The following is a 13,747-nucleotide window of genomic DNA, read 5'->3' as shown; positions in this document are numbered from 1 at the left end:
TAGTTACTTCAAAAAGCCGTTAGATGTCGCTGCCGCCCAATTGCTGTCACCGGGTTCTACGGTGTCATCACACGTCACATACAGAAGCTTGGTAGATGAGAGAATGAATCAGCAACTCAATACCCGACCTGTTTTTTGTGCCTTTAAAAAAGAATTAGAACTCTACGTTAAAACACTCTTTACCTCTAACAACTAAAAAGCTGTGAAAACAATGATGCTGTGTTCCAAATTTAAATTATTTACTGAACTTGTGTGAGCCTATGGCTTTGCTCTTTGTTATGTACAAACCCCGTTTCCATATGAGTTGGGAAATTGTGTTAGATGTAAATATAAACGGAATACAATGATTTGCAAATCATTTTCAACCCATATTCAATTGAATGCACTACAAAGACAAGATATTTGATGTTCAAACTCATAAACTTTTTTTTTTTTTTGCAAATAATAATGAACTTAGAATTTCATGGCTGCAACACGTGCCAAAGTAGTTGGGGAAGGGCATGTTCACCACTGTGTTACATGGCTTTTCCTTTTAACAAGACTCAGTAAATGTTTGGGAACTGAGGAGACACATTTTTTAAGCTTCTCAGGTGGAATTCTTTCCCATTCTTGCTTGATGTACAGCTTAAGTTGTTCAACAGTCCGGGGGTCTCCGTTATAAGTTGATTGATGCGTGTTTATCTGTGTGATGACAAATTGAACCGGAAGCAGTATTTTAGCTTTTCCTTTGCGTTTAGCATCTTTGTTCAGCAGGAGTCCTTTAAAAAAAGTGTCATTAAAATAGTTGTCCAACTTTTGTTTCAGAAATGAAAATGGAAAAAATGGCCCGAAATGTGTTTTTTGATTTGCAATTAAAGAATTTGAAATAGAATGAACGGAATGTACACGGACCATAAATATCCACTTTAACCGATTTTTGGTTTGAAAAAAAAAAAAAAAAACGGAAAACGTATCATTATCCATCATCTGTTGTCCGATTTTATTTATGTTTTTTAAAATCAAAAAATGAGAATTAAAACAAAGAGTGGAGAAGTCATTTATTTATGATTTATATTTTATCAGTCAATAAATAATTCCGTATTATCGTCAAAAGGTCCAGAGAATCTGGAGAAATCACTGCACGTAAGTGGCATGGACGTGACCTTGGATCCATCAGGCGGTACTGCATCAAAAAGCGACACCAGTGTGTAAAAGATATCACCACATGGGCTCAGGAACACTTCAGAAAACCACTGTCAGTAACAACAGTTGGTCGCTACATCTGTAAGTGCAAGTTAAAACTCTACTATGCAAAGGGAACGCCATTTATCAACAACACCCAGAAACGCCGCCGGCTTTGCTGGGCCCGAGTTCATCTAAGATGGACTGATGCAAAGTGTAAAAGTGTTCTGTGGTCTGACGAGTCCACATTTCAAATTGTTTTTGGAAACTGTGGACGTGGTGTCCTCCGGAACAAAGAGGAAAGAACCATCCGGGTTGTTCTAGGCACAAAGTGTAGAAGGCAGCATCTGTGATGGTATGGGGGTGTATTAGTGCCCAAGGCAAGGGTAACTTACACATCTGTGAAGGCACCATTAATGTTGAAAGGTACATACAGGTTTTGAAGCAACATATGTTGACATCCAAGCAACGTTATCATGGACGCCCCTGCTTATTTCAGCAAGACAATGCCAAGCCCCGTGTTACAACAGCGTGGCTTGATAGTAAAAGAGTGCGGGTACTAGACTGCAGACATTGAAAATGTGTGGTGCAATATGAAGGCTAAAATAGCAGAAGAGAGACTGTTGAACAACTTAAGCTGTACATCAATCAAGAATGGTAAATAATTCCACTTCAAAATTGTGTCTCCTCAGTTTTCAGTGTTATTAAAAGGAAAGGCCATGTAACACAGTGGTAAAAATGCATTTTTTGCATTGTGTTGCTTCCATTAAATTCTAAGTTTGTGATTATTTGCAAAAAAAAGGAAGTTTCTCAGTGTGAACACGAAATATCTTGTCTTTGCAGTCTATTCAATTGAACATAAGTTGAAAACGATTTGCAAATCATTGTATTCTCTTTTTATTTACCATTTACACAACCTGACAACTTCACTGCTTTTGGCTTTTGTATATATGACAGGAGAGATCTTCTTGTGTATACTACAGCAACATTGTTAATCAAAGAGCCTCTCTCTATGTGACAGGAACACTTTGGATTTAATACAAAACAGTCAAAGATCTTCTATATGACGAGAGCTCTGCTCTTCATGAATCTACTGCAAAAAAAGTCTGCCACTGAAAGGCGGGATTCAGCCCCGCGGGCCACGTGTTGAATAGCCCAGCTTAGAGGTATGGCAAGAGGTAGTTGTTTGTCTACTTTGAGACAACAGAGGGCTCTCTGGTCCTAAACCTAGTCTGGTACTTAGTTCCTAACAAGCATGTGTAATTTGTTGGATTACTGAGGAGTCCACATTTCAAATTGTTTTTGGAAACTGTGGACGTCGTGTCCTGCGGACCAAAGAGGAAAATAACCTGTTCTGGGGGCAAAGTGTAAAAGGCAGCATGTGTGATGGTATGGGGGTGTATTAGTGCCCAAAACATGGGTAACTTACACATCTGTGAAGGCACCATTAATGCTGAAAGGTACATACAGGTTTTGGAGCAACATATGTTGCTATCCAAGCAACGTTATCATGGATGCCCCTGCTTATTTCAGCAAGACAATGCCAAGTCACGTGTTACAACAGCATGGCTTCATAGTAAAATAGTGCGGGTACTAGACTGGCCTGCCTGTAGTCCAGACATTGAAAATGTGTGGTGCAATATGAAGGCTAAAATATCAGAAGGGAGACTGTAAGTAATCAAAATGACAAGAATTGCTGAGGACATTACAGACTGTAAACACAGACACATCCGTGTGATCTAGAAGGTCCTGGAAGAGCCCCGACGATTTCCCAAGTGTCCAGCTGTGGATCGTATTTCTCAATGCTCTGCAGATAAGTCCCTTTAGAGTAGGAATATCCTCCCGTCACGTAGACACAACTATTGATCATGGCAGCACCGCACTCCATTCTCCTCTCCTTCATCAGCGATATGGAGCTCCACTCCTCCCTCTCTGTGTCGAAGCAGTCGGCAATCGTCGTCTGCCCACCCACCAAGAAAAGTTTCTTACCCAGAGACACAGAACAAAGTCCATATTCTGGAAAAAAGAGGAGGGTAAATTAGAAAACAAGTCGTGCGTTTCTACTCCTGTCTAAAAGTCGTACCTGGATGAGGGCTGACAGTCAAGATGCTCCATTCATTGATATCTGGCGTGTACACTTGGATTTTCTCATACGTGCAGCTCCCTCTAAAGCCATAGTGGCCTCCAGTTACATAGATCTTATCTCCTACGACACAAGCGGTGGCATTTCCTACACCTTTAAAAGAAAGAAAAGAGAGCAAGTGGTCACCTACCAAAGGTAAGTAAAGTGTGGCGTCGTCCTCTCACGTCGTCAAGCTTCAAATATTAAAGCTAGGTTAAACGGCTCCACCACATCGCAGATTGGTCCTAAATAAGCATTTTCAAGCAAAAACATGGCTAAATAAATTAAAATGAGTAATATTTTAGTAGCATGGGCCGCTAGAGGAGACCACACCAATCAGAGCGCGCTCTTCAGTACCGTGGCCACAGATTGGTTCAGCCTCGGTCAGCATTACTATATATATATATATATATATATATATATATATATACATATAATAAATACATATATACTGTACATATATATACCTATATATATATGTGTGTATATTATAAATAAAGTTGATTTGATTTGATTTGATATATAAATATATATATATACACACATATATACACACACACATATACATATACTGTATGCACATACATATGCATACATTCATATATACAGTATGCATATAAATGTATACTGTATGTATACGTTAGGTCAGGAAAAAACACAGAGGCTATATCATCCCAACAAGCCTGTTTCACCCTGGTATTGAGCACTGTATAACGGATAAACCACAGAAACCTCGACTATACATATGTGTGTATACATATAAATATACACACATATACATATAAATATACATACTGTATATACAGTACACACACACACACACACACACACATATATATATATATATATATATATATATATATATATATATATATATATATATATATATATATATATATATATATATAAAATCATTTGAATTGATTATGATCCTGTGCAGGGTCCCCAAACTTTATGACTCGGGGGGCCACTTTAGGTTAAAATAATTTGCAAGTTTGGGGACCCTGCACAGGATATATATACAGGTAAAAGCCAGTAAATTAGAATATTTTGAAAAACTTGATTTATTTCAGTAATTGCATTCAAAAGGTGTAACTTGTACATTATATTTATTCATTGCACACAGACTGATGCATTCAAATGTTTATTTCATTTAATTTTGATGATTTGAAGTGGCAACAAATGAAAATCCAAAATTCCGTGTGTCACAAAATTAGAATATTGTGTAAGGCTAATACAAAAAAGGGATTTTTAGAAATGTTGGCCAACTGAAAAGTATGAAAATGAAAAATATGAGCATGTACAATACTCAATACTTGGTTGGAGCTCCTTTTGCCTCAATTACTGCGTTAATGCGGCGTGGCATGGAGTCGATGAGTTTCTGGCACTGCTCAGGTGTTATGAGAGCCCAGGTTGCTCTGATAGTGGCCTTCAACTCTTCTGCGTTTTTGGGTCTGGCATTCTGCATCTTCCTTTTCACAATACCCCACAGATTTTCTATGGGGCTAAGGTCAGGGGAGTTGGCGGGCCAATTTAGAACAGAAATACCATGGTCCGTAAACCAGGCACGGGTAGATTTTGCGCTGTGTGCAGGCGCCAAGTCCTTGGAACTTGAAATCTCCATCTCCATAGAGCAGGTCAGCAGCAGGAAGCATGAAGTGCTCTAAAACTTGCTGGTAGACGGCTGCGTTGACCCTGGATCTCAGGAAACAGAGTGGACCGACACCAGCAGATGACATGGCACCCCAAACCATCACCCAACCATGCAAATTTTGCATTTCCTTTGGAAATCGAGGTCCCAGAGTCTGGAGGAAGACAGGAGAGGCACAGGATCCACGTTGCCTGAAGTCTAGTGTAAAGTTTCAACCATCAGTGATGGTTTGGGGTGCCATGTCATCTGCTGGTGTCGGTCCACTCTGTTTCCTGAGATCCAGGGTCAACGCAGCCGTCTACCAGCAAGTTTTAGAGCACTTCATGCTTCCTGCTGCTGACCTGCTCTATGGAGATGGAGATTTCAAGTTCCAACAGGACTTGGCGCCTGCACACAGCGCAAAATCTACTCGTGCCTGGTTTACGGACCATGGTATTTCTGTTCTAAATTGGCCCGCCAACTCCCCTGACCTTAGCCCCATAGAAAATCTGTGGGGTATTGTGAAAAGGAAGATGCAGAATGCCAGACCCAAAAACGCAGAAGAGTTGAAGGCCACTATCAGAACAACCTGGGCTCTCATAACACCTGAGCAGTGCCAGAAACTCATCGACTCCATGCCACGCCGCATTAACACAGTAATTGAGGCAAAAGGAGCTCCAACCAAGTATTGAGTATTGGACATGCTCATATTTTTCATTTTCATACTTTTCAGTTGGCCAACATTTCTAAAAATCCCTTTTTTGTATTAGCCTTACACAATATTCTAATTTTGTGACACACGGAATTTTGGATTTTCATTTGTTGCCACTTCAAATCATCAAAATTAAATGAAATAAACATTTGAATGCATCAGTCTGTGTGCAATGAATAAATATAATGTACAAGTTACACCTTTTGAATGCAATTACTGAAATAAATCAAGTTTTTCAAAATATTCTAATTTACTGGCTTTTACCTGTATATATCAGTGACGTGCGGTCACTAGAGGCAGGTGAGGCCCATCATGGAAAGAAAAAAATGTAAAAAGAAAAAATATATATTAAATTGTTATATGTATCCAGTGATTATACTATAAAGTTATTTTCCATTTAACTTCACCAGTTTTAGATTATTTTTATTCAAAATCGCTGAATTTTCACATTTGCCGTTCAAATACTGAGAAGAGACGGTGCGGTGAACAGCAGCCAGTCGAGGCGCGTCACTCAGTGTCTCAACATGGACGGACTCGGCTAACTGCTGGTCTGCTGTGCAGTGAGACTGTATTGCTATATGAATTATATTATACATTTCCATAGTTTAGTTAGCTGAGGTATATAATGTACAGTGAATTTTGTCAACAACTGTATGTGTGTAAAGTATTTCTTGTGCTGAGCGATCATAAAACTGCTGCGAAGACTCACTGGCTGAGGCACGCGTAACCACGCCTCCTGGTGCTTAAGACACGTTCGCCGCAGACTGCACCCACCGACGGGAACGCCACACCAACCAAAGCCCACACCCAAACCCTCCACGTGCAAGACCGAATCCACCCAAAAAAAGTCACTTAACAAGAAGCCAAAAAGTGCAAAAACAACATTGCTCGCGCCGGAGGAGCCGTGAACAACTGCTGGTACACTACATTAGGTACACCTGCAGACTGCAGCACGGATTTCATATTTCATTCGTTCACAACTCCTCCACACCGAACACCACTGTACCCGCACTTATAAGTAAAGGTAAGACCATAATAACGTTTTTTTTTATTAAATGTGCTTTTTTGTGTGCTACAGTTTGTATGTGTAAAGTTATAGTTAAGTTAAAGCAGGGGCGTCACTAGCTTTTAAGGACAGGGGGGGCTTTGCCCCCAGGAGATGCACAGGATGCGAGCGAATGTTACGCACGAGCACAAAACTTCACAAACGGCTAACAAAGACTTAGAAATTATTCATTGTTATTATTATTATTTAAAAAAAATGCATGGGACGAAATGAAATGCTCCCCGGGACGATGGCTTTTAACCATATATTTTCTTTTTCTTTTTATGTATTTATTCATTTTACATTTGATATTAAATGTCTTGGTTTTTCCTCCCTCTGAAAATCCTATTAAATGTTTAACAAGCCATCCTATAATAATAATAAAACAGCTATTAATGCAGTGGTTCTCAAACTTTTTTTGTTATCCCCCACTTTGGACAAGGGGGAGTTTTCAAGCCCCACCTGCCCCCATCGCCCCAACAGAGCGCTAATGCCAAGCTTTAACATTTTAAAATTTATTGAACATCAAGTTGTATACATTCGAACTCAATAACATAAAATAACATTAAGTTCAATAATAAATAAAATAACTGTGCAGCTGTGGTATAACTTGCATCAAGTTCAATAATAAATAAAATAACTTCCATCAAGTTCAATAATAAATAAAACAAAAGTATTATAACTTGCATCAAGTTCAATAATAAATCAAAAAAAGTGTTATAACTTGCATCACGTTCAATAATAAATCAAAAAAACTGTTATAACTTGCATCAAGTTCAATAATAAATCAAAAAAAGTGTTATAACTTGCATCACGTTCAATAATAAATCAAGAAAAGTGTTATAACTTGCATCAAGTTCAATAATAAATCAAATAAAAGTGTTATAACTTGCATCAAGTTCAATAATAAATCAAAAAAAGTGTTATAACTTGCATCAAGTTCAATAATAAATCAAAAAGTGTTATAACTTGCATCAAGTTCAATAATAAATCAAAAAGTGTTATAACTTGCATCAAGTTCAATAATAAATCAAATAACTTGCATCAAGTTCAATAATAAATCAAAAAAAGTGTTATAACTTGCATCAAGTTCAATAATAAATCACATAAAAATGTTATAACTTGCATCAAGTTCAATAATACATCAAATAACTTGCATCAAGTTCAATAATAAGTAAAAAAAAAGTGTTATAACTTGCATCAAGTTCAATAATAAATAAAACAAAAGTGTTATAACTTGCATCAAGTTCAATAATAAATCAAAAAAAGTGTTATAACTTGCATCAAGTTCAATAATAAATCAAAAAAAGTGTTATAACTTGCATCAAGTTCAATAATAAATAAAACAAAAGTGTTATAACTTATGGCGACTTGTCCAGGGTGTACCACGCCTTCCGCCCGATTGTAGCTGAGATAGGCTCCAGCGCCCCCCGCGACCCCAAAGGGAATAAGCGGTAGAAAATGGATGGATGGATGGATGTTATAACTTGCATCAAGTTCAATAATAAATCAAAAAAAGTGTTATAACTTGCATCAAGTTCAATAATAAATCAAATAACTTGCATCAAGTTCAATAATAAATACAATAAAAGTGCCACTTTGCAATCTTTGCAAAAAAAAAAGGAGGAGCTATGCATTTGGCAAGACAGGGCAAGTGACAGCACTTTCCCCCAGGAGAGCCACCTTGCTTCACTGTGAAACAGCACGGCTGTATGATCAGCTCCCATTTCCTCACACAGTGCAGAGAACAGTCGCGCTTTCAGTGGTCGTGTTTTGATCAAATTTACCGCGCTCACAACATCTGTTAAAACCTCATTGAGTTCGGGGCTGAGCTGCCTTGACGCGAGTGCTTCCCGGTGAATGACACACTGTGTGCCCGTCAGATTTTTGTTTCTCTGCAGGCGCTTGCTCTGGTTCGACGACATTTGAGGTGCGAGTCACAAATGTATATATTTGTGTAATTGTGATCCACACATTAGCCTGCTATCCATCCGCGCGAAAGTTTGTTCCGCTTAGCCCCGCCCCCATTAGTTACTGTTGCTATGTCTGTCAAACTTTCGCTCGTACCGAGAAATATAAAGCCTACGGTAAAAATAAGTACCGGTAATTTCCATTTATTTATATAGCGGATTTCACAGACAGAATCACAAAGTGATTTACAGTGTGTATAGAAAATGAAAGCATAGTAAAAAAATAATCTAAGAATATAATAATTAAAAAAAAATTTTTAAAGTGAAATTTCCTCCCGTTCCTCGCGCCCCACCTGTCATGTCTCTATTCCCCACCAGTGGGGCGCGCCCCACACTTTGAGAAACACTGTATTAATGTAACAATACAATAAAACAAATATATTTAATGATGTTTTTTTCATTATTTTAACAATAGGCTTATGTATATTACTTTATATAGATTCTACAAGAAACACAAAACTTAAAAAATAAATGATTTACAATTGCACACACAAGGTTTTGTGCAGCTTCACTTCAGGACCGCAAGCAAGGTCGCAGAGAAAATGCGGGCTGGAATTTGAGTGATGTGGGCATTTTCTATATGAACAAGTGGAATGGATTGGATACCGATGTACGAAAGGGGCTCTCTACCTTACGCTACGAAGTGGGGGGAAACTGAGTGAATAATAACAGGTTATATGAATATTTATTTAAACTCATATTTGGGCCACTTTATAATGAATATGTCGGCATTTATTTGTAAAAAAAAACAAAAAAACACCAAATTATTTAGGGGGGCTTAAGAATATTTTAGGGGGGCTTGAGCCCCCCTAAAATAGGCCTAACAACGCCAATGAGTTAAAGTACCAATGATTGTCACACACACTAGGTGTGGTGAAATATGTCCTCTGCATTTGACCCATCCCCTTGATCACCCCCTGTGATGTGAGGGGAGCAGTGGGCAGCAGCGGCGCCGCGCCCGGGAATAATTGTTGGTGATTTAACCCCCAATTCCAACCCTTGATGCTGAGTGCCAAGCAGGGAAGAATGCTGGTATGAGCTTTTAAACATAACCCGTTAACTGCTGCCAATCAAATGGTGAATAAGATACTCTTTAGGGTTCATATATTTGTAAATCTGACTGTGATGAAGTCAGTGCCTCACCAGTCATGAACCTCACCGCACGTCACTGATATACACATATATATACATATATACATATATATATATATATATATATATATATATATACAGTATATATATGCATATCTCTCTCTACATATATATATATATATATATATATATATATATATATATATATATATATATACATATATATATACATATATATATATATATATATATATATATACATATATATATATATATATATATATATATATATATATATATATATATACAATATATATATGTATCTCTCTCTCTCTCTCTCTCTCTCTCTCTCTCTCTCTCTCTATATATATATACACACACACACGTTTGTATATGCCCCCGGCCAAATTCTTTTACCCAAAGTGGCCCCCCGAGTCATATAGTTTGGGGACCCTGCACAGGATCACAATCAATTCTGTTTGTTTTATTCTATAATGTATATAATCCATTCATATTAACCTATACTATTTTAACCACACAACATTCATGTAAATTATGAAATAAAGTGTTACTACTTTGCGGGAATTCACCCACCACAGGAAATCTGGAACCTGCTGCGATAATCGAGGGAACGAATCAACAAGCAAAAAAAAACAACCCATCTTTACTTGACAGGCGGCAGGATGCAAAAGGTCTTTGGTCACACTCCAGTTCCCCACTTGAAAATCAGCTGTGGTTGCCAAACAACAAAGCCTCCATTGTGCTTGAGGGACACATGCATGTGACATCTACATGATACAAGCTTCCTCACGCCATAATCCACATATCAAAAAGCACATCCACAATAAAACCAAAGCCCTCCTTTGCATACCTTGGATCATTCTTGCACCGGGGAACCATTTCTTCTTGAGTGGGTCATAACATTCTGTCTCCTGCTCTGAAGCTCCGGCCCTGTAGCCTCCTAAGGCATAAATGCAGCCATGCAGAGCCACAGAGCAGTGGTAGTACCGAGCTGTGATCATGGGGCAGCCTTCTGTCCACTCATCACAGTCACAGTTGTAAATAAAAACCGTGTCCAGGGCTTCTACCGTGTTGGTCCTGTAGCCTCCCGTCACAAAGACGTCCGCCCCCAGTAACGACACACTGTAGCTCTCTCTCCCGTGATCCGGCATGTCTTTACCTCGCAGCCATGTGTCACTTGCGGGGTCCCAGATGTGGACTTCACAAAGAGGGTGCCAGTAGTATCCTCCAATGATGTACATGCTTGATGGGTTTTTTCCACCGGTGCATGGCTCCTTTGGTCGTGAAGCCTTCATGATCATGGATTTGAAGTCTCCATCGCTCCCCACCAAGCACTGCCTTTGCGCCTCCAAGCTGGCCTTGAACTCGGTCTCATCCAGGTCCAGATGGATGGACTGGAGCAGGTCCACAGCATGATGAAGACGCTTCTCCAAGTCATGCGTCACCCACTTGGCCACGGCGTCTATCAACACTTCATCCTTCAGCGCACCGAGCTTCTGATTAGCCACGACTGTTCGGATTGATTTTGGCTCTAGCTCAAGGAACTCCTCCTGATGGATGAGCTCTGGGAACCTGCTCAGCATCAACCTCCTGGCCTCACGCTCCAGCTGGGGACACAGGTGGAGCTGAGCAAAGGCGTGCATACCCAAGCAGTTGTCCACATCCAGGAAGCGAACCAGGAATCTCTCGCACGCTTGCTTGACCGCGGCGAACTGCAGCAGGTCGGCAGCCTCCAGCAGACTTTGCACGTTCTTGGTCGTGATGCTCACCTGGGCCGTGTACACGTAGTCCACCAGAGCCGCCAGCTCGCCGCAGTGCACCCCGGTCAGCGTGATGACACTGTCGGACCTCTCCCTCATGTCAGCCGTGAACATGACTTGGAAGTAGGAGCTGCGCGCGGCGAGCAGCGCCTTGTGGCAGTGGAACACCCGGCCGGAGTCGCCACACCGCAGGGCCACGTCGGCAAACAGGCCGCGGAGGTAGAAATGCCTCAGAGCGTCCAGCAGCTCAGTCGGATGGGCTGCATGGCGGAAGCGGTAAGTGTAGACGTCGTTCATGATACGTGCAGCAGGACAACGGACCATCCCCGTGAAATGACACCAGCAGCTGGTTCTCATCTATTATTGACACAATGTTGCTGCACAATCGCACAGACTGACCTCAGTACTACTCCGTGACTGCTGCTTGCTCTTCTCCATGAAAAATAAAAAGCACGGCAGCCTCGATTTAGCCCACACAGGACGTCACGGCCATGCCTATTTTGGTGATGGAGTGCAATGCAACAGTGGCCATCCCCCACCCACACGTCCTTGGCAAATCCATGCAGAGGACTCCCCCCCCCCACTTCAACAGCGCTGTGGTCCTAAAAATAACTCTCTACGATCCCGTGACCAAGTTGTGCATTGGTGTGCACGGAGACATCGCTCTCACTCTCTGGGAATACAAACCTTTGACCGTCGAGCATGCCTCTTTGAAAAGATACCCCCACCCTCCGCCGTGTTTCCCCCTCATTCCTATCGTTGCTATGGCGTTTTCAACCTGATTCCACTCTGACCACGCCTTGACTGTTAATCCCAATTGAGATGAACATGCGCTGTGCACAAGACTGTAGGGGTGGTATAGCTCGGTTGGTAGAGCGGCCGTGCCAGCGACTTGAGGGTTGCAGGTTCGATCCCCGCTTCCGCCATCCTAGTCACTGCCGTTGTGTCCTCGGGCAAGACACTTTACCCACCTGCTCTCAGTGCCACCCACACTGGTTTGAATGTAACTTAGATATTGGGTTTCACAATGTAAAGCGCTTTGAGTCACTTCAGAAAAAGCGCTATATAAGTGTAAGTCACTTCACTTCACTAGGGACGGCAAAAAAAAAAATGGCATACCGTATTTTTCGGACCATAAGGCACACTTAAAATCCTTTAATTTTTCTCAAAAATCGACAGTGCGCCTTATAACCCGGTGCGCCTAACGTACGGAATAATTCTGGTTGTGCTTACCGTCTTTGAAGTCATTTCATTTGGTACATGGTGAAATGATAAGTGTGATCAGTAGATGGCAGTCACACATAAGAGATATGTGTAGACTGCAATATGACGCAAGTAAACAACATCAAAACTTTAAAGGCCTACTGAAACCCACAACTACCGACCACGCAGTCTGATAGTTTATATATCAATGATGAAATCTTAACATTGCAACACATGCCAATACAGCCGGGTTAGTTTACTAAAGTGCAATTTTAAATTTCGCGCGACATATCCTGCTGTAAACGTCTCGGTATGATGACGCCTGCGCGTGACGTCACGGATTGTAGAGGACATTTTGGGACAGCATGGTGGCCAGCTATTAAGTCGTCTGTTTTCATCGCAAAATTCCACAGCATTCTGGACATCTGTGTTGGTGAATCTTTTGCAATTTGTTCAATGAACAATGGAGACAGCAAAGAAGAAAGCTGTAAGTGGGAAGCGGTGTATTGCGGCAGGTGTTGTGCCGGATAACGCACCCCCGCCGTAGAATGCACCCCCTTACTGTTGTGCCGGATAACACAGCCGGTGTTTCATTGTTTACATTCCCGGAAGATGACAGTCAAGCTTTACCATTGGCCTGTGGAGAACTGGGACAACGGAGACTCTTACCAGGAGAACTTTGAGTTGGATGCGCAGACGCGGTACCGTGAGTACGCATGCAGCTGCGGCTTCCAAACATTTGATCGCTTGCCCGTACGTGCGTGCCGCTATGTGCATGTCACGTACGTAACTTTGGGGACTTTAGGGAAATATATGTGCTGTATGAACTTTGGGGAGGTGAACGGTACTTTGGGCTGTGGGATTGAGTGTGTTGTGCAGGTGTTTGAGTTGTATTGGCGGGTTATATGGACGGGAGGGGAGAGGTGTTTGTTATGCGGGATTAATTTGTGGCATATTAAATATAAGCCTGGTTGTGTTGTGGCTAATAGAGTATATATATGTCTTGTGTTTATTTACTGTTTTAGTCATTC

At 40.9% G+C, this 13,747-nt stretch overlaps 1 protein-coding gene across 1 annotated transcript; it reads right to left on the bottom strand.

Annotated features, from left to right (window-relative positions):
* Nucleotides 1-978: 978 nt before the first annotated feature.
* On the bottom strand, nucleotides 979-11,949 carry klhl23 (kelch-like family member 23). The gene is made up of 3 exons (XM_061971661.1): nucleotides 10,604-11,949; nucleotides 3,245-3,397; nucleotides 979-3,177 (listed from the first exon to the last, which is right to left on the bottom strand). The coding sequence occupies exons 1-3, from the start codon at nucleotides 11,868-11,870 to the stop codon at nucleotides 2,867-2,869; spliced, it is 1,731 nt and encodes a 576-aa protein (XP_061827645.1). The 5' UTR covers nucleotides 11,871-11,949; the 3' UTR covers nucleotides 979-2,866.
* Between the last annotated feature and the right edge of the window lie 1,798 nt (nucleotides 11,950-13,747).

The sequence above is a fragment of the Nerophis lumbriciformis genome, linkage group LG13 (genome assembly GCF_033978685.3).
Source record: "Nerophis lumbriciformis linkage group LG13, RoL_Nlum_v2.1, whole genome shotgun sequence".
NCBI lineage: Eukaryota > Metazoa > Chordata > Actinopteri > Syngnathiformes > Syngnathidae > Nerophis > Nerophis lumbriciformis.
This window is presented reverse-complemented; position numbering and strand designations above follow the sequence as displayed.